General features: G+C 47.0%; 2 protein-coding genes across 2 annotated transcripts in view; both read right to left on the minus strand.

Annotated features, from left to right (window-relative positions):
* Positions 1-19,882, minus strand: part of LOC309541245 (uncharacterized protein) — a 328,128-nt gene that overhangs the window by 104,450 nt on the left and 203,796 nt on the right. The window contains exon 4 of the mRNA XM_082238868.1: positions 19-190. The gene's annotated coding sequence lies outside the window, so the exon portion shown is untranslated. The remainder of the gene's footprint in view (positions 1-18; positions 191-19,882) is intronic.
* LOC309541323 (uncharacterized protein) lies at positions 5,744-14,482 on the minus strand. The gene is made up of 3 exons (XM_082239082.1): positions 14,303-14,482; positions 13,182-13,317; positions 5,744-9,025 (listed from the first exon to the last, which is right to left on the minus strand). The coding sequence occupies exon 3, from the start codon at positions 8,894-8,896 to the stop codon at positions 7,346-7,348; it is 1,551 nt and encodes a 516-aa protein (XP_082095208.1). The 5' UTR covers positions 8,897-9,025; positions 13,182-13,317; positions 14,303-14,482; the 3' UTR covers positions 5,744-7,345.

Here is a 19,882-nt window from a genome sequence, read left to right on the forward strand (position 1 = left end):
TTTGAGAAGGTCACACACCTCACAGGTGCTAATACTGGCAGTCTTTGGCCTGTATAGGCACACCTTGTATGTAGAACTTCCAGCCACTGTCTATAATGAAAATGGGTTTTATGACTGGGGAGGTTCATGCAATTGCTATCATCAGATGCTGAAGGATTGTATCTCAGCTTGTCAGTCACTCTGACACTGCCTACCAAAAATAAGAGGAACAGAAATGCTTTTGAGGTGCAACTTCTATACCAATCCTGAGAGCCATTCCATGGACTCTGCACCCGTTTCTGATGACAGGTGTACATTATCCTCATCCTCAATGAACCAGGCAGTGGAAAAGACACTTAAAGATGGAAGCCTGAGAAAGAGGAAAAGGTTTCTGGCTGCTTCCTGGGTGGGATTGCGGAAACAAAGAGCCGCTTCTGAGAAGGCCTCACCCCTCCCCTCTTCTCTTCCTCTCCTCTCCAGGGGACCAATGGTTGGACTGGGCAGGGGCTTATGGGGTGGGAAGAGGATGGAGATTGCAGGAAGGAAGGGGTGGGGGGACTGGAGCCCCCACTTTCCAGGGATCCCTCTCTGGTTGCCTTGAGGGGGGGGGGTCGATTCTTGGGTGGGAGGGAGAAGCCAAGGCCGCTCCTCCGGAGATTCCTCGTGGGCGCACGATGGAGACGTCTCCCTACAGACTGGTCTCCTCCCCCCCCCCCGCCAATGCTGCGCTTCCTTGCCCCCGGGAAGCTCCCCTCCCTCCTCCCCCCGGCTCTCCCCACCCTTGGCCCCCTCCCTCTCTCCCGGAGTCTCCCCTGCACCCAGAGGCCCCCTGGGCGCGGCTCACCCCTCGCCATGCGCGACCCATCTCTCCATCCGGAGGGGCCCCCCAAGACGAGATGGGGAGGGACTGGGGGGTCTCTATCTAGGCGTCTCTCGCGCCCCTTAACCCTTTCATGGTCTGCCTCTCTCCGCGCGGAGCGCACAGGGCCCCAGGGATGCCTGCGCGGGGGAAACGGGGCCAGGGAGTCCTCGTGGGACCCCCTGGGTGGGCGCCCCATGTCCTCCCCTGCCGAGGAAAGCCCCCTTCGCAGCACACGTTCAGGGATCCAGACCCACGGAAGGCGCTTTGGGGAGCTGGCGCGGGGTTCCTCTCTGGCTCCTTCTCTCCCCTCTCCTCCCCCCCCCCCGCGACCCCTTTACCTCTTTTTCCTCGCTCCCGATTCTCATTTCCTTTCCTCCAAGATCGATGTTTTGTTGGGGGGGGGGTCCCCTGCCGCCCCTCCTCCCCTTTCCGAAAGGGCGCGCCCCTAGAGCTACGGCGCAGAGCGGCAATCCGGCGTAGAAGCTCCACTTCCGGGAGAAGCAGGCAGTTTGGGAGGAGGCTCACCCCCCCCCCCTTATTCCCGGAACAGAAGCCGGATTGGAGGAGGAGGAGGAGGAGGAGGAGGAGGAGGATCCTGATACTTCCAAAGGAGAAGCCCAGGACAGCCTTGCAGCTGGGGGGGGGGGGGAATCTGTGAATATGGTTCTTATTGGAAGAGGGCAGTTTAAAATGTGTGGGAAACTGGGGTTGTTGACAGGGGTGGGTGACGGGCTCATGTTTCTGAAAGCCAAAGACTCCTACTTTGTGACAAATCTGTCATGCATCAAAAAAAATGTAATGGGAAATGTATTGTGGGAAATGAGGAGAGGTCTTAAAAATCCATGCAACCATCTTCTCGGGGTTCCTACTCTTGGTGCGCTTGAACCTTGTTGCAACACATAAAGATCAGGTCAACTGACCGCCCTTTGCTTCTTTAACTTGGCTGGAGGCTCCTTCTTTTGCTGACCGGAGGGACCCCCGGGGAGTGGCACCCTGAGGAGCTGGGCAGCGGAGTGAATCCGCACCCCGGGATATTTTCCTTCTCAACTCTGTCCCACCTGAGCCTCACCCCCTTACCTAAAAGCCAGACACAGCACAATGTGACAGGATTGTGACTCCTGCCCTCAGCAAACAAAATAGGACCCCTCCCCCACCCAGAGCAAAGCAACCCCGGGATGCTGAGGTCCCCCAGTCCTTGAAATGAAAGGGGGGGGCTCGGGAAACCTGCGGGGAGGGGGCTGCCCAGGCTCCAGAAGCTCCTTCTCGCTGGTTCCTCCCCATCGCCCTCCTGCTGCCTGCCTCCCCTCCGCTTCTACTGGTCCTTTGCAAGTGCGGGGAAGCCCTAGTCCCTCCGCCGCCCCTCAAATTCCTTCTGAGAGCCCCACATTGCACGGGGCAGGCTCACCTGCAGCGAAACAAAACGCAGCTGCCCTGGCAGATTGGAGCCAGGCTGGGGCGCACCGTGGGGACCCCAGAAACGTGTCCTTAGAAGAAATGCGCCTCCCCAGTCGGGGAAAACCCCCTTCTCTGGGGCTCAAATGTTGCAGGTGGGCTTCCCAGAAGAGGTCCCTGCTTGGCCCCTGGGAGGACAGGGGCCCCTTGGGCCTGATCCTGCAGGACTCACCTGATGTTCAGATGCAAGTGAACCCTCCTTTGTCCTTCAGGGAGAACAGGGTTTCCCAAATTTGGGTCTCCAGCTGTTTTTGGACTACAGCTCCCATTACCCCTAGCTAGCAGGACCAGTGGTCAGGGAGGATGGGAATTGTAGTCAGGCCCTCCAGGTGGCTCTGGCAAGTGAGCCCAGCTGCAAGTGACAAGGGTGGGGGGATTCCTTCCTGGTGTTATGGAAATTATAGGGGAGGGGGTTACCATCTGACATTATCCCCTGCGATGAGGAACCCCAAACCCCTCTCCCCTCAGTCGCAAAAGCACGACCCACACATCTTATAAATACAGGAAAACACTGTCTCTGCATTTTAAGAATGGGATTTACGGACTTTCTGTTTTATGAATGGGATTTACGGATAACCGAAACTCACCAATCAAGAGCGCTTTGTTTTGACAGCTAGCCAATGGGGCAATCCGTAGACGGCTGAAACTGCCTCCAAACCAGCCTTTCAGCTCAGCCTTTGCACGATTGTCTCAGCGCCCTCCGGCTGCTCAGACTATGGGCAAAGTATGTTAAATGTAGCCATTTTTTTATCGATTGCCTAAAGTTGCTACAATGTTACAAAGATTGTGTCTGAATGTATCCTTTCAGCTTGACAGCTCAGGGAATGATACCTAAATTTGTAAATTCATATAAAATCCATACTTTAACCAATTCTTCCCATTCCAACGCCATTTACACTCTTAAGAAAAAGTAAATTTAGGCTTCACCCTCCTCCATGACCTTGGAAGCGGATAGCCACGTAGGCAGTGAGAACAGGGCCTCCTGCCAAGATCCCCTGAGCGTGAGAGCAGGTACACTTCTCCCCACCCAGGGAGTGACCAAGGGGCGGCAACAGACTTCCACAGAGGCAGCTGACCAAACCAGGTGTCGCAGGAAACCCCCCTCCCCCAATCATTCAGTTTTTATAAACTTGACACACACACGCACACTCACACACTACATACGCTACGCTTCTGTTATAAATTCATAGAAAATCAACCATACATCGGATCTGCACCATTGCACTTCTTCTTACTCCATGAAGGAAGGACTACAAAATGGGGAAGGTCTGATACAGGGCAGCCATAATCCCTTGAGCGTACCAGCACATAGACAGGAGCCCTGACCAGTTGGCATGGCAACCTTGATGGTCCCAGACAGAAGACCATCAAGGACACAACGGACTTGCATAGGGGAGTGGATTCAACACCGACTGGAACAAAGGACAATGATCAGCTCTCCCCTCTGGGGGCAGGAAACTGTCAGCTCCCCTTTGTCTTCTGGAAGAGACTCGTGGGGGGGGGGAGAGAGGAACCAGCAAGGTGTCAAGATACTCAGGTTACTTCCACAACCCCTCCCTCAAACCCTCCTGTTGGTGATGTGTCAATGATGTAGTCATGATGTAGTTGTGATGTAGTTCCAGGGGTGTAGTTTGGGGGTTTAGTAGCTAATAAAAGTTGGGGTCTTCTTTTGTTCGGGACTTCCATTTTGCTTCATCTTGTGGTGGGTGGGAGTCCTGTTGCGACAGTTTCCAATAAAGGCCCAAGCCTACAGGCTGCTGTTTTGCTCCAAATTGTCCTGGTTGGCGTCTTTTTTGTCCAAGGGAGCCCTCGGATTCCTCCGTTAACACAGGTGTTCTGAAAGCCCAGCTCAGGAGAAGCCCTGAGGGCAAGGATGTAATTTGATTATGTATTGATTTTAGAATGTATTTCAATTAATTGATTGTGATTTTATGTAAACTGTGTTACTTTTACTGTTGTTAGCCGCTCTGAGCCCGGCTTTGGCTGGGGAGGGTGGGATATAAATATATTTTATTTTAATTATTTAATAATAATAATAATAATAATAATAATAATAATAATAATATTACAGTGGCACCTCGGGTTACAGACGCTTCAGGTTACAGACTCTGCTAACCCAGAAATAGTACCTCGGGGTTCAGGATGAGAACAGAAATCGTGCGGGGGTGGCACAGCAGCAGCGGGAGGCCCCATTAGCTAAAGTGGTACCTCAGGTTAAGAACAGTTTCAGGTTAAGAACAGACCTGCGGAATGAATTAAGTACTTAACCCGAGGTACTACTGTATTGTGTCGATATTTTTCTTGTTCTTTAGGTGATGGGTACTGGAGAGGTGTCCAGAGATGTATCTGACAGAGTGACCAGCTGTTGCACTTGTGTAACCCTTTGATACATACTAGTGAAGATGCTACTCGAAAAGTATTCTGGGTGAAGGGGGGGAGGTTTTAAAAGTCGATATGAATTGTCCAGGGTTGCTCAAACAAAGAGAGATGCAAGGAGCTCCAAAAGGACCTCTCCAAATGGGGTGAATGGGCAGAAAATACAGCATCATAAAGTGATGCAAAAAAACCTACACCCATTAATATAATGTATAGGCTCATGGGTATGAACTGGATTTCTCTGTGTGCTCTAGGAGACCAGGGGAGAGGGGAGCTGGTCGCAGCAGGAGGGGGAGTCTCCCTGGATGCTTCAGCTGATGGCCTCCTCTGATGGTCTCCTGGCCCCCTCCTCTCCTCCCTCTGAGCATGAACCGCTCTCTGTCCCAGCCTCTTCCTGCTCACCAAACCCTGTTTCCTCCTCAGCTTGCAACACCTCCCCTCCCATTCTTCTCCATTTTCTTCCTCTATCTGCTGATCGCCATCCCACCACCAGTCCCCAGGATCTATGTCTTCTTCCCTTGTGGGTCCCCCAGATTGGTGTCTCCCCCCCCCTTGAATACAGCCAGTCCATGACAGCAAAAGCAGCAGAAACAGTAAAATCAGTAGGATAGTAATAAGCACTGTGGTCCTCTGGTAGCAGCATGATTGACTAATAACCTCTGGGACTATGGAAAAATATTAATCCCCCCCCAAACCCCAGAATAAGCAGTAGTGCTGGGGTTGCCCTAAGTGGTTCATGAGTGAAGATGGGCCCGCCAGGAGACTTTCCTGGTACCTGCAACCCATCATTCCCCCTCTTGCAGTTAGGCTTCGGGGGGATCTCCCATTAAATTTTAAGTTTTCTTCAGAACGTGCAGGGGGCAGGGAAGAGGTTCTGTTGAATAAGTAATGTTTGGAGATCATGCGGTGGTGGGGGTGACAGAGTTTGGTGTAAAAACCACTCTGACACAAAAATACCCATCTTTCATGCTTGAATACAGTAACTCCAGGGCCTTAGCCAAGTATCGGTGGGGTAGGGGCCACGTGTAGAGCAAGTCCCACACTGACGTCAAAAACACACACAGAAGCAGCAGGACTTCTTCAGTAATAGTTTACTGAGCTTTCAAAGCATACAGTTCTCACTGGGTCCCCAGTGAGGCACAAAACTTCGCTCCTGAGAGCAAATCCAGTTTCAGCGGTAAAATCATACAGCATACAGGATATCTAAGTCAGGCAGACACACCGGCAGAAGGGAACAAGCGAGGAAAGAGGCTGGAGGGACACAGGGCAATGGAGGCGTGCCTTTCGCTTCTTGTAGTCTTGGAGGGAAGTCAGCAACTCAGCATCTGCAGGGACGTCACGAAGAAAAGCTTTCTGCCGCGGCTTGCAGGCACATCCCAGAAACACACACTGTGATTCCCAGTGTATTGCCACATCAGTTATTCTTCAAAGGTTATCGAGATGTGGTCTAGAAACCAGTATTGGACCAGATATCAATATATCACCCAGCCCTAATCCTCACTCACCACTAGCAAACCAGATTCATCCTCTCTATCAAAAGGTACTTTACCTCTTAGATTATACTCACATTGTTTGACATTGCATTCAATATTTCATTGCTGTTCAGTTTTACATATAAACACAAGAACTTCAAATACACATCGTGTGTTTAAGACTGATTTCCTGCTGAGTTCACTGCTGTGAAGAAAGAGTGGACACTGAAAGGAAAACGTCCCGCACTCCATACATCTAAATGGGTTCTTCCATGGGAAAGTCCCTGGATGTTCCTTAAACACTCCATTGTAAATAAAGCACTTTTTGCAATCTTTTCATTTAAACTGCTTCTCAAGCCCCAGAATAAGCAGGTTGCCCCATGGGGTTCATGAGTGAAGATGGGCCCACCAGGAGACTTCCCTGGTACCTGCAGCCCCACATTTCCCCTCTTGAACTTAGGCTTTGGGGGGAAATCTCCCATTGAATTTCAGTATTTCAAGATGAGGTTCTGTCGAAGAAGAAGTGTTTGGAGATCATACAGTGGTGGGGGTGACAGAGTTTGGTGCAAAAACCATCTTGTGTGCTTAAGTACAGCAACTCCAGGGCATGAGCTAAGTAGCAGCAGGGTAGGGGCCACATGTAGAACAAGTGCCACACTGAGGTCAAAAAGACACACACAGGCAGCAGGACCTCTTCAGTAATAGTTTACTGAGCTTTCAAAAGCTACAGTTATGACTTGGGACCACAGTGAGGCACAAAACATAGCTCCTGAGAATAAATCATTCATATGGTTTCTCCCCTGTTTGAGTCAGTTGATGTGTTCTAAGGGTTCCATTATCACGAAAGCTCTTTTCACACTCCATACATTCATATGGTTTCTCCCCGGTGTGAGTCCATTGATGTATTCTAAGGCTTCCATTGAAACTGAAGCTCTTTCCGCACTCCATACATTCATATGGTTTCTCCCCCGTGTGAGTCCATTGATGGATTCTAAGGCTTCCATTGAAACTGAAGCTCTTTCCGCACTCCATACATTCATATGGTTTCTCCCCTGTGTGAGTCCGTTGATGTATATTGAAGTTTCCACTCTTACTGAAGCTCTTTCCACACTGCATACATTTATATGGTTTCTCCCCTGTGTGGGTGCGTTGATGTGTTCTAAGGTCTCCATTCTGAATGAAGCTCTTTCCACACTCTATACATTTATATGGTTTCTCCTGTGTGAGTCTTTTGATGTCTTCTAAGTTTTCCATTATCACTATATCTCTTTCCGCACTCAATGCATTTAAATGGTTTTCCCCCTGTGTGAGTCAGTTGATGCATATTTAGGTGTCCACTCTGACTGAATTTCCTTCCGCACTCCATGCATTTAAATGGTTTTTCCCCTGTGTGAGTCCGTTGATGTGTTCTAAGGGTTCCATTATCACTAAAGCTCTTTCCGCACTCCATACATTCATATGGTTTCTCCCCTGTGTGAGTCCGTTGATGTATTCTAAGGCTTCCATTCAAACTGAAGCTCTTTCCGCACTCCATACATTCATATGGTTTCTCCCCTGTGTGAGTCCGTTGATGTTTCCTAAGGTCTCCACTGTTACTGAAGCTCTTTCCACAATGCATACATTTATAAGGTTTCTCCCCTGTGTGAGTCCGTTGATGTTTTCTAAGGTCTCCATTCTGACTGAAGCTCTTTCCACACTCTAAACATTTAAATGGTTTCTCCCCTGCGTGAGTCTCTTGATGTCCTCTAAGGGTTCCATTATCACGAAAGGTCTTTCCACACTTCATACATTTAAATGGTTTCTCCCCTGTGTGAGTCTGTTGATGTCTTCTAAGTTTTCCATTATCACAAAATCTCTTTCCGCACTCCATGCATTTAAATGGTTTTTCTCCTGTGTGAGTCCGTTGATGTCGTCTAAGGTTTGCATTGAAAATAAAGCTCTTTCCACACTCCATACATTCATATGGTTTCTCCCCTGTGTGAGTCCGTTGATGTGTTCTAAGGTTTCCATTATCACGAAAGCTCTTTCCACACTCCATACATTCATATGGTTTCTCCCCTGTGTGAGTCCGTTGATGTCGTCTAAGGATTGCATTTAAACTGAAGCTCTTTCCGCACTCCATGCATTTAAATGTTTTCTCTCCTGTGTGAGTCGCTTGATGACCTCTTAGGGTTCCATTATCACGAAAGGTCTTTCCACACTCCATACATTTACACGGTTTCTCCCCTGTGTGAGTCTGTTGATGTCTTCTAAGGTTTCCAATGAAACGGAAGCTCATTCCACACTCCATACATTTAAAAGGTTTCTCCCCTGTGTGAGTCAGTTGATGCATATTTAGGCTTCCACTCCGACTGAATTCCCTTCCGCACTCCATGCATTTAAATGGTTTCTCCCCTGTATGAGTCTGCTGATGTAAACTTAAGTGTCCACTCTGACTGAAGCTCTTTCCACACTCCATACATTTATGTGGTTTCTCCCCTGTGTGAGTCCGTTGATGAGTGCTAAGTACATCACTCCGACTGAAGCTCTTTCCACAATCCAGACATTTAAATGCTTTTCTCCCTGTGTGAGTCCGTTGATGTATATTGAGGTGTCCACTCTGACTGAATTTCTTCCCGCACTCCTTGCATTTGAATCCTTTCTTGCCCATGTGAGTCGGCTGATGTGTTCTATCAGTGAAAGTCTTTTCACACTCCATACCTTTAAATGGTTTCGCCACTTTTGGGGTTTGTTGATGTGAGCTATGTGTGCTCATTCAATGAAACACGTTCCACATTTCACACATTTCAATGTCTATATCTAATGAAACCAAAGGTACCCTTTCCCCTGGAAGTCTGTCTCTCTCTTCTCCATGACCCTCCTCAGCGTGGGAGGAAAGGAAATCCTGTTTGGGTTTCAAGGAAGAGAACAAAGGAAAAGAGAGCATATCAGATGCAATTAGCACCACCTCATATTTCAACATGTCCTATATTTCCCCTGCTTCCTACCCAAGTTCCAAATTTTTAGGAAATGAAGATGCAATGATGTCAAATGATAGTAATGCACCAGCAACCTTTCATTATCCTCAATCATCATTAATAAAGCAGCATGATCTTGCAAAACAGCCTTTTCACATCAATTGTTTTCTCACAGGAAATGCAGCTACTCTCTCTCCATGAAAAGGCCCTCTCTGTCTCTGGTTCATCGTTCCTTTGGACATTCCCCATCCTCGGCATCATAATCCTCCATCCACCCCTGTTTCCACCTCTAGATCTTCATGAATCACCTGCACAGTCCCAATGGCCTCAGGAAGTCCATGTGGACCATTATATGAGACCCAGGTCTACATCTTTTCCAGGGACTTTGGTCTGGGTGAGTCAGAGAACTAGTGGCAAGGCTTGGTGCTTGGGGTCAGCTGAATGGGTGCTCAGGGAAGCTCCTGTTCTTGGAGATGGACCTCTGTCTACATGCCTTGCATTGCATGGAGAGAGCAGAAGCAGAAAGAAAGGAGCTGGCAAATGGGAAACACCCCCCCATTGTTCCTTATAATAATGATGTGCTGCCTGATCTCTTGCACCGTCTTCTGACACAGGACTATCCTAATCTGGCACTGACAAAGCTGGATATTCAAGGCAAATGGATAACTGTACTTAGTGGAAACGAAATAAATGGAGAAGAGACAGCTGATCCAAAAGGAATAAGGAAAGGATTCTTGGACTTTTACAAGCAATTATATAAAAATAAGGAAAGGAATAATAAGAAGAAAATAGAAAGATATCTAAAAGAGAAAATGGTGCGGAAGATCCCGACAGACCAAAAAGCGCAACTGAATGCCCCAATAGAAAAAGAAGAAGTAAAAGAAGTGATAAAGCAGTTGAAGAGAGGGAAAGCTCCGGGTCCAGATGGGTTTACATCTAGCTACTATAAAGAAATGAAAGAGGTGCTGGTGACCCCGTTGACTGTTGTTATGAACAACATTTTGAAAGAAAGAGACATTCCAGAAACATGGAAAGAAGCATATATTACATTGATCCCAAAACAAGATTCGGATTTAACCCAAGTGATGAATTATAGGCCTATTTCATTACTGAATACTGACTATAAGATTTTTGCTGGAATTCTAGCGAAGAGACTGAAAAAGATATTAACAAGATTAATACATAAAGATCAAGCAGGCTTCCTACCAGGCAGACAAATGAGAGATAACATAAGAAATATAATTAATGTTATAGAATATCTGTCTGGTAGGGGAGATAAACAAGCAGTCTTAATGTTTGTGGATGCAGAAAAGGCCTTTGATAACGTAATTTGGGAGTTTATGTTGAAAAACTTGGAATATATGGAGGTGGGACAAGAGTTCTTCAATGGCATAAAGGCAATCTATACTGAGCAGAGAGCAAAATTGATAGTAAACAATGTGATTACCGAAGATATAAAAATATCTAAAGGAACAAGACAAGGTTGCCCATTATCGCCATTGTTATTCATAACGGTTCTGGAAGTCTTTTTAAATGCAATTAGACATAATAAGCAAATAAAAGGGGTAACGGTGGGGCTGAATGAGTATAAAGTTAAAGCCTTTGCCAATGATTTGGTAATGACTATGGAAGAACCAACAGAAAGCGTAAAGGAGGTATTGGAAGAGATGGAACAATTTGGAAAGGTGGCAGGATTCAGATTGAATAAGAGAAAGACGAAGATGATTGTAAAAAATATGGAACAAAATATGATTGAATCATTGCAGCAACAAACTGAGTTAGAGGTGGTGAAAAAGGTTAAATATTTGGGAATTTGGTTATCACCTAAGAATATTGATTTGTATCAAAATAATTATATCCCGGTTTGGAAGGGAATAAAAAAGGATCTGGATGTGTGGGCCAGAATGAAATTATCACTTTGGGGAAGAATATCTACGATAAAAATGACGGGGCTACCAAAGATGTTATTTTTATTTCAGACCATACCCATATTAAAGGGTATAGGAATCTTTAAAGAATGGCAAAAAGTGATTTCAAGGTATATCTGGCAGGGAAAGAAGCCTAGAATAAAATGTAAGTTATTGACAGATGCTAAAGAAAGAGGAGGCTTCGCCCTGCCAGATATGAGACTGTACTACGAGGCAGCATGTTTATGCTGGGTAAAAGAATGGATAAAGTTAGAAAACAATGAATTATTGGATCTTGAAGGTTTTGATAACAGATTTGGATGGCACGCGTATTTATGGTGTGATAAAAAGAAGGTTCACAAAGAATTTGGAAATCACATCTTCAGGGGTTCTTTAATAGAAGTGTGGGAAAGATATAAAAATATACTGGAACCAAAAGTCCCGCACTGGTTGTCTCCGTTGGAGGCAATGAGTGTTAAGAAAATTAATATGAGGAAAAAATGGGGTACATATGGTGCATTGGTGACTAACGAAGGAGGGAAATGGAAAGTTAAGCCATATGAACAAGTTAAAGATATATGATTGGCTGCATTATCGTCAAGTAAATGAAATAATTAAAAAAGATCTGAAGGAAAAAGGTTTTTCGGAAAAGGAATCAAGTTTCCAAAAAGACATAATAAACAATGAGTATAAAACTCTGTCAAAAATGTATAAGATATTGCTGGAATGGCATACTAAGGATGAAGAGGTTAAATCGGTGATGATACAGTGGGCAAAGGATTTTGGGTATAACATTCAATTTGAGGAATGGGAAAAATTGTGGAAAGAGAATATAAAATTTACGGCATGTACGCTATTGAAAGAGAATGTAATGAAAATGTTTTATAGATGCTATATGACTCCTGTAAAACTAGCAAAGATGTATAAGGTTGATAACAAATGTTGGAAATGCAAAGATAAAGAAGGGACGTTCTTCCATCAGTGGTGGGAGTGTAAGAAGGTAAAAAGTTTCTGGGAAATGATATACAATGAGATGAAAAAAAATGTTAAGATATACTTTTGTGAAAAAACCAGAAGCTTTTCTTTTAGGTATTGCAGGAAAGGACATAAGAAGAAAGGACTATAAGCTTTTCCAATATGCTGTAACGGCAGCCAGAATCCTGTTGGCCCAGAAGTGGAAACAAGAGAAGATACCGACGATAGAAGAATGGAGATTAAAATTGATAGACTATGCGGAATTGGACAAATTAACTGGGAAAATCAGATATACTGAAGACCAAAAGTTCATCGAGGACTGGGGAAAATTGGTAGATTATCTGAAAAACATATGTGGTATAAATACAACGTTAGTGGGATTTCAAGAGGCACTGTAAAAAAAACAAATAAGTATTGTTTATTAAAAATAATGGGAGTAAGGAGGAACAATGGCAATATAAAAAAGGGAATGCGTATTAAAGATATAATTATGGATGACTGTCAGAGACGCTGAAGGAAGTTCAAAACAGGCATAATTTGTTGTATTCGGGACAAAATGTATAACTGGATGAAAATCAATAAAATTTATTTTTTTAAAAAAACTGTACTTAGTGGAAACGCCATCCTTTAATATGTAGTACAGATTCATTAACAACCTGAAGTTGTGTTATTTCTTGAGATATGAATTTATTCCTGATCTGATGTTTTTTCCTATTCTGCTAACTATATGTCAGTCTAGGAGATCGTTATGAAGGAGCAGGTTCTGCAACCTAGAGCCCTAAACAGCCTCGGCCCTGTAGACCTGAAGGAGTGTCTCCACCCCCATCCTTCACTCTGAACACTGAGGTTCTCCTCTGAGGGTCTTCTGCTGGTTCCCTCCCTTCAGAGGTCAAGGAAATGAACAACTACCTGACATTTAGAAGACAGTTGAAGGGAGACCTGTATCTGGAGGTTTTTAATGTTTGATGTTTTACTGTCTTTTATGTGTACTGGAAACCCAACCAGATGGGCAGGGTATAAATACTACAATCATTTGTATCATCTTGTGATTTTTTTGTAGTTATTTTGGAATTTGTAGTGCAATATCAGGTCACGAAATGTTTTGGGTGGAGAAAATCACAGGGTTGCCGTAAACAATAATCCCACCCACACACTCTCATTCACATACAGTCTGTAAATTTGGGAAGGTCACACAGCTCACCGGTGCTAATACTGGCAGTCTTTGGCTTGCATAGGCACACCCTGTCTGTAGAGCCTCCAGCCACAAGCACTGTCTATCATGAAAATGGGTCCTTTGACTTGGAAGTATCTCAGCTTGTCAGTCACTCTGACATTGCCTATAAAAAGTAAGACGAACAGAAATGCCTTTGAGGTGCACCTTCTATAGCAATCCTGAGATCAATTAAATAGGTTCTGCACCCCTGTTTCTGATGACAAGTGTACATTTTCCCAATCCTCAATAAACCATGCAGTGGAAAAGACACTTGAAGATGGAAGCCTGAGAGAGAGGAAAAGGTTTCTGGCTGCTTCCTGGGTGGGATTGCGGAAACAAAGAGCCACTTCTGAGAAGGCCTCTCCCCTCCCCTCTTCCTCTTCCTCTTTCCTCTCCTCTCCAGGGTGAACAATGGTTGGACTGGGCAGAATCGCTGTGTCTGGACAGGGCAGGAGCTTACGGGAGGGAAGAGGATAGAGCTTGCAGGAAGGAAGGGGTGGGGGAACAGGACCCCCCACTTTCCAGGGATCCCTCTCTGGTTGCCTTGAAGGGGGGTCGATTCTTGGGTGGGAGGGAGAAGCCAAGGCCGCTCCTCCGGAGATTCCTCGTGGGCGCACGATGGAGACGTCTCCCCACAGACTGGTCTCCTCCCCCCCCCCCCCCGCCAATGCTGCGCTTCCTTGCCCCCGGGAAGCTCCCCTCCCTCCTCCCCCCGCCTCCCCCCACCCTTGGCCCCTCCCTCTCCCGGAGTCACCCCTCGCCATGCGTGACCCATCTCTCCATCCGGAGGGGCCCCCCAAGACGAGATGGGGAGGGACAGGGGGGTCTCTATCTAGGCGTCTCTCGCGCCCCTTAACCCTTTCATGGTCTGCCTCTCTCCGCGCGGAGCGCACAGGGCCCCAGGGATGCCTGCGCGGGGGAAACGGGGCCAGGGAGTCCTCGTGGGACCCCCTGGGTGGGCGCCCCATGTCCTCCCCTGCCGAGGAAAGCCCCCTTCGCAGCACGCGTTCAGGGATCCAGACCCACGGAAGGCGCTTTGAGGAGCTGGCGCGGAGTCCCTCTCTGGTTCCTTCTCTCCCCTCTCCTCCCCCCCCCCGCGACCCCTTTACCTCTTTGTCCTCGCTCCCGATTCTCATTTCCTTTTCTGCAACATCGATGTTTTGTTGGAGGGGGGGTCCCCTGCCGCCCCTCCTCCCCTTTCCGAAAGGGCGCGCCCCTAGAGCTACGGCGCTGAGCGGCAATCCGGCGTCGAAGCTCCACTTCCGGGAGAAGCTGGCAGTTTGGGAGGAGGCTCACCCCCCCCTTATTCCCGGAACAGAAGCCGGATTGGAGGAGGAGGAGGAGGAGGAGGATCCTGATACTTCCAAAGGAGAAGCCCAGGACAGCCTTGCAGCTGGGGGGGGGGGATCTGTGAATATGGTTCTTATTGGAAGAGGGCAGTTAAAAATGTGTGGGAAACCGGGGTTGTTGACAGGTGTGGGTGACGGGTCCATGTTTCTGAAAGCCAAAGACTCTAATTTTGTGACAAATCTGTGATACATCAAAGAAAATGTATTGGGAAATGTATTGTGGGAAATGAGGAGAGGTCTTAAAAATCCATGCAACCCTCTTCTCGGGGTTCCTACTCTTGGTGCGCTTGAACCTTGTTGCAACACATAAAGATCAGGTCAACTGACCGCCCTTTGCTTCTTTAACTTGGCTGGATTCTCCTTCTTTTGCTGACCGGAGGGACCCCCGGGGAGTGGCACCCTGAGGAGCTGGGCAGCGGAGTGAATCCGCACCCCGGGATATTTTCCTTCTCAACTCTGTCCCACCTGAGCCTCACCCCCTTACCTAAAAGCCAGACACAGCACAATGTGACAGGAGTGTGACTCCTGCCCTCAGCAAACAAAATAGGACCCCCTCCCCCCCCCAGAGCAAAGCAACCCCGGGATGCTGAGGTTCCCCAATCCTTGAAATGAGAAGGGGGGGCTCGGGACACCTTCAGGGAGCAGGCGGGGAGGGGGCTGCTCAGACTCCAGAAGCGCCTTCTCGCTGGTTCCTCCCCATCGCCCTCCTCCTGCCTGCCTCCCCTCCGCTTCTACTGGTCCTTTGCAAGTGCGGGGAAGCCCTAGTCCCTCCGGCCCCCCTCAAATTCCTTCTGAGAGCCCCACATTGCACGGGGCAGCCTCACCTGCAGTGAAACAAAACGCAGCTGCCCTGGCAGACTGGAGCCAGGCTGGGGCGCACCGTGGGGACCCCAGAAACGTGTCCCTAGAAGAAATGCGCCTCCTTCCTTCTCTGGTGTTCAAGTGCTGTCGGTGGGCTTCCCAGAAGAGACCCCTGCTTGGCCCCTGGCAGGACAGGGGCCCCTTGGGCCTGATCCTGCAGGGCTTACCTGATGTTCAGATGCAAGTGAACCCTCCTTTGTCCTTCAAGGCGAACAGGGTTTCCCAAATTTGGGTCTCCAGCTGTTTTTGGACTACAGCTCCCATCACCCCTAGCAAGCAAGACCAGTGGTCAGGTATGATGGCTTTTGTCGTCATGATCTCCAGGTGGCTCTGGCAAGTGAGCCCAGCTGCAAGTGACAAGGGTGAGGTTGGGATTCCTTCCTGGTGTTATGGAAATTACAGGGGAGGGGGTTACCATCTGACATTAACCCCTGGGACGAGGAACCCCAAACCCCTCTCCCCTCAGTCGCAAAAGCACGACTCACACATCTTATAAATACAGGAAAACACGGTCTCTGCATATTATGGATGGGATTTACAGACTTTGTGTTTTATGAATGAGATTTATGAATATCTGAAGCTCACCAATCAAGAGTGCTGTGTTTTGACAGCTAGCCAATGGGGGAATCTGTAGACAGCTGAAACTGCCTCCAAACCAGCTCCAAAAGGACCTCTCCAAATGGGGTGAATGGGCAGAAAATACAGCATCATAAAGTGATGCAAAAAAACCTACACCCATTAATATAATGTATAGGCTCATGGGTATGAACTGGATTTCTCTGTGTGCTCTAGGAGACCAGGGGAGAGGTGAGCTGGTCGCAGCAGGAGGGGGAGTCTCCCTGGATGCTTCAGCTGATGGCCTCCTCTGGTGGTCTCCTGGCCCCCTCCTCTCCTCCCTCTGAGCATGAACCGCTCTCTGTCCCAGCCTCTTCCTGCTCACCAAACCCTGTTTCCTCCTCAGCTTGCAACACCTCCCCTCCCATTCTGCTCCATTTTCTTCCTCTATCTGGTGATCGCCAGCCCACCACCAGTTCCCAGGATCTGAGTCTTCTTCCCTTGTGGGTCCCCCAGATTGGTGTCTCCCCCCCCGAACACAGCCAGTCCATGACAGCAAAAGCAGCAGCAACAGTAAAATCAGTAGGATAGTAATAAGCACTGTGGTCCTCTGGTAGCAGCATGATTGACTAATAACCTCTGGGACTATGGAAAAATATTATCCTCCCAAAACCCCAGAATAAGCAGTAGTGCTGGGGTTGCCCTAAGTGGTTCATGAGTGAAGATGGGCCCGCCAGGAGACTTTCCTGGTACCTGCAACCCATCCTTCCCCCTCTTGCAGTTAGGCTTCGGGGGGATCTCCCATTAAATTTTAAGTTTTCTTCAGAACGTGCAGGGGGCAGGGAAGAGGTTCTGTTGAATAAGTAATGTTTGGAGATCATGTGGTGGTGGGGAGACAGAGTTTGGTGTAAAAACCACTCTGACACAAAAATACCCATCTTTCATGCTTGAATACAGTAACTCCAGGGCCTTAGCCAAGTATCGGTGGGGTAGGGGCCACGTGTAGAGCAAGTCCCAAACTGACGTCAAAAACACACACAGAAGCAGCAGGACTTCTTCAGTAATAGTTTACTGAGCTTTCAAAGCCTACAGTTCTCACTGGGTCCCCAGTGAGGCACAAAACATAGCTCCTGAGAATAAATCATTCATATGGTTTCTCCCCTGTGTGAGTCAGTTGATGTGTTCTAAGGGTTCCATTATCACGAAAGCTCTTTTCACACTCCATACATTCATATGGTTTCTCCCCCGTGTGAGTCCATTGATGTATATTGAAGTTTCCACTCTTACTGAAGCTCTTTCCACAGTGCATACATTTATATGGTTTCTCCCCTGTGTAGGTGCGTTGATGTGTTCTAAGGTCTCCATTCTGAATGAAGCTCTTTCCACACTCTATACATTTATATGGTTTCTCCTGTGTGAGTCTTTTGATGTCTTCTAAGTTTTCCATTATCACTATATCTCTTTCCGCACTCAATGCATTTAAATGGTTTTCCCCCTGTGTGAGTCAGTTGATGTATTCTAAGGTTTCCATTGAAACTGAAGCTCTTTCCGCACTCCATACATTCATATGGTTTCTCCCCCGTGTGAGTCCGTTGATGTATTCTAAGGCTTCCATTGAAACTGAAGCTCTTTCCGCACTCCATACATTCATATGGTTTCTCCCCTGTGTGAGTCCGTTGATGTCGTCTAAGGATTGCATTTAAACTGAAGCTCTTTCCGCACTCCATGCATTTAAATGTTTTCTCTCCTGTGTGAGTCCGTTGATGTCGTCTAAGGATTGCATTTAAACTGAAGCTCTTTCCACACTCCATGCATTTAAATGTTTTCTCTCCTGTGTGAGTCTCTTGATGTCTTCTAAGGGTTCCATTATCACGAAAGGTCTTTCCACACTCCATACATTTACATGGTTTCTCCCCTGTGTGAGTCTGTTGATGTCTTCTAAGGTTTCCAATGAAACGGAAGCTCATTCCACACTCCATACATTTAAAAGGTTTCTCCCCTGTGTGAGTCAGTTGATGCATATTTAGGCTTCCACTCCGACTGAATTCCCTTCCGCACTCCATGCATTTAAATGGTTTCTCCCCTGTATGAGTCTGCTGATGTAAACTTAGGTGTCCACTCTGACTGAAGCTCTTTCCACACTCCATACATTTATGTGGTTTCTCCCCTGTGTGAGTCCGTTGATGTATTCTAAGGCTTCCATTGAAACTGAAGCTCTTTCCGCACTCCATACATTCATATGGTTTCTCCCCTGTGTGAGTCCGTTGATGTTTCCTAAGGTCTCCACTGTTACTGAAGCTCTTTCCACAATGCATACATTTATAAGGTTTCTCCCCTGTGTGAGTCCGTTGATGTTTTCTAAGGTCTCCATTCTGACTGAAGCTCTTTCCACACTCTAAACATTTAAATGGTTTCTCCCCTGCGTGAGTCTCTTGATGTCCTCTAAGGGTTCCATTATCACGAAAGGTCTTTCCACACTTCATACATTTAAATGGTTTCTCCCCTGTGTGAGTCTGTTGATGTCTTCTAAGTTTTCCATTATCACAAAATCTCTTTCCACACTCCATGCATTTAAATGGTTTTTCTCCTGTGTGAGTCCGTTGATGTCGTCTAAGTTTTGCACTGAAACTAAAGCTCTTTCCACACTCCATACATTCATATGGTTTCTCCCCTGTGTGAGTCCGTTGATGTGTTCTAAGGTTTCCATTATCATGAAAGCACTTTCCACACTCCATACATTCATATGGTTTCTCCCCTGTGTGAGTCCGTTGATGTCGTCTAAGGATTGCATTTAAACTGAAGCTCTTTCCGCACTCCATGCATTTAAATGTTTTCTCTCCTGTGTGAGTCTCTTGATGTCTTCTAAGGGTTCCATTATCACGAAAGGTCTTTCCACACTCCATACATTTACACGGTTTCTCCCCTGTGTGAGTCTGTTGATGTCTTCTAAGGTTTCCAATGAAACGGAAGCTCATTCCACACTCCATACATTTAAAAGGTTTCTCCCCTGTGTGAGTCAGTTGATGCATATTTAGGCTTCCACTCCGACTGAATTCCCTTCCGCACTCCATGCATTTAAATGGTTTCTCCCCTGTATGAGTCTGCTGATGTAAACTTAAGTGTCCACTCTGACTGAAGCTCTTTCCACACTCCATACATTTATGTGGTTTCTCCCCTGTGTGAGTCCGTTGATGAGTGCTAAGTACATCACTCCGACTGAAGCTCTTTCCACAATCCAGACATTTAAATGCTTTTCTCCCTGTGTGAGTCCGTTGATGTATATTGAGGTGTCCACTCTGACTGAAGTTCTTCCCGCACTCCTTGCATTTGAATCCTTTCTTGCCCATGTGAGTCGGCTGATGTGTTCTATCAGTGAAAGTCTTTTCACACTCCATACCTTTAAATGGTTTCGCCACTTTTGGGGTTTGTTGATGTGAGCTATGTGTGCTCATTCAATGAAACACGTTCCACATTTCACACATTTCAATGTCTATATCTAATGAAACCAAAGGTACCCTTTCCCCTGGAAGTCTGTCTCTCTCTTCTCCATGACCCTCCTCAGCGTGGGAGGAAAGGAAATCCTGTTTGGGTTTCAAGGAAGAGAACAAAGGAAAAGAGAGCACATCAGATGCAATTAGCACCACCTCATATTTCAACATGTCCTATATTTCCCCTGCTTCCTACCCAAGTTCCAAATTTTTAGGAAATGAAGATGCAATGATGTCAAATGATAGTAATGCATCAGCAACCTTTCATTATCCTCAATCATCATTAATAAAGCAGCATGATCTTGGAAAACAGCCTTTTCAAATCAATTGTTTTCTCACAGGAAATGCAGCTACTCTCTCTCCATGAAAAGGCCCTCTCTGTCTCTGGTTCATCGTTCCTTTGGACATTCCCCATCCTCGGCATCATAATCCTCCA

This window comes from Podarcis vaucheri, assembly GCF_965113315.1.
Source record: "Podarcis vaucheri genome assembly, chromosome: 10".
Taxonomy (NCBI): domain Eukaryota; kingdom Metazoa; phylum Chordata; class Lepidosauria; order Squamata; family Lacertidae; genus Podarcis; species Podarcis vaucheri.

Bases quoted from the DNA above. Each gene is read 5' to 3' on its own strand.
- LOC309541323 (XM_082239082.1), bottom strand. From the start codon at position 8,896: ATGAGCACACATAGCTCACATCAACAAACCCCAAAAGTGGCGAAACCA.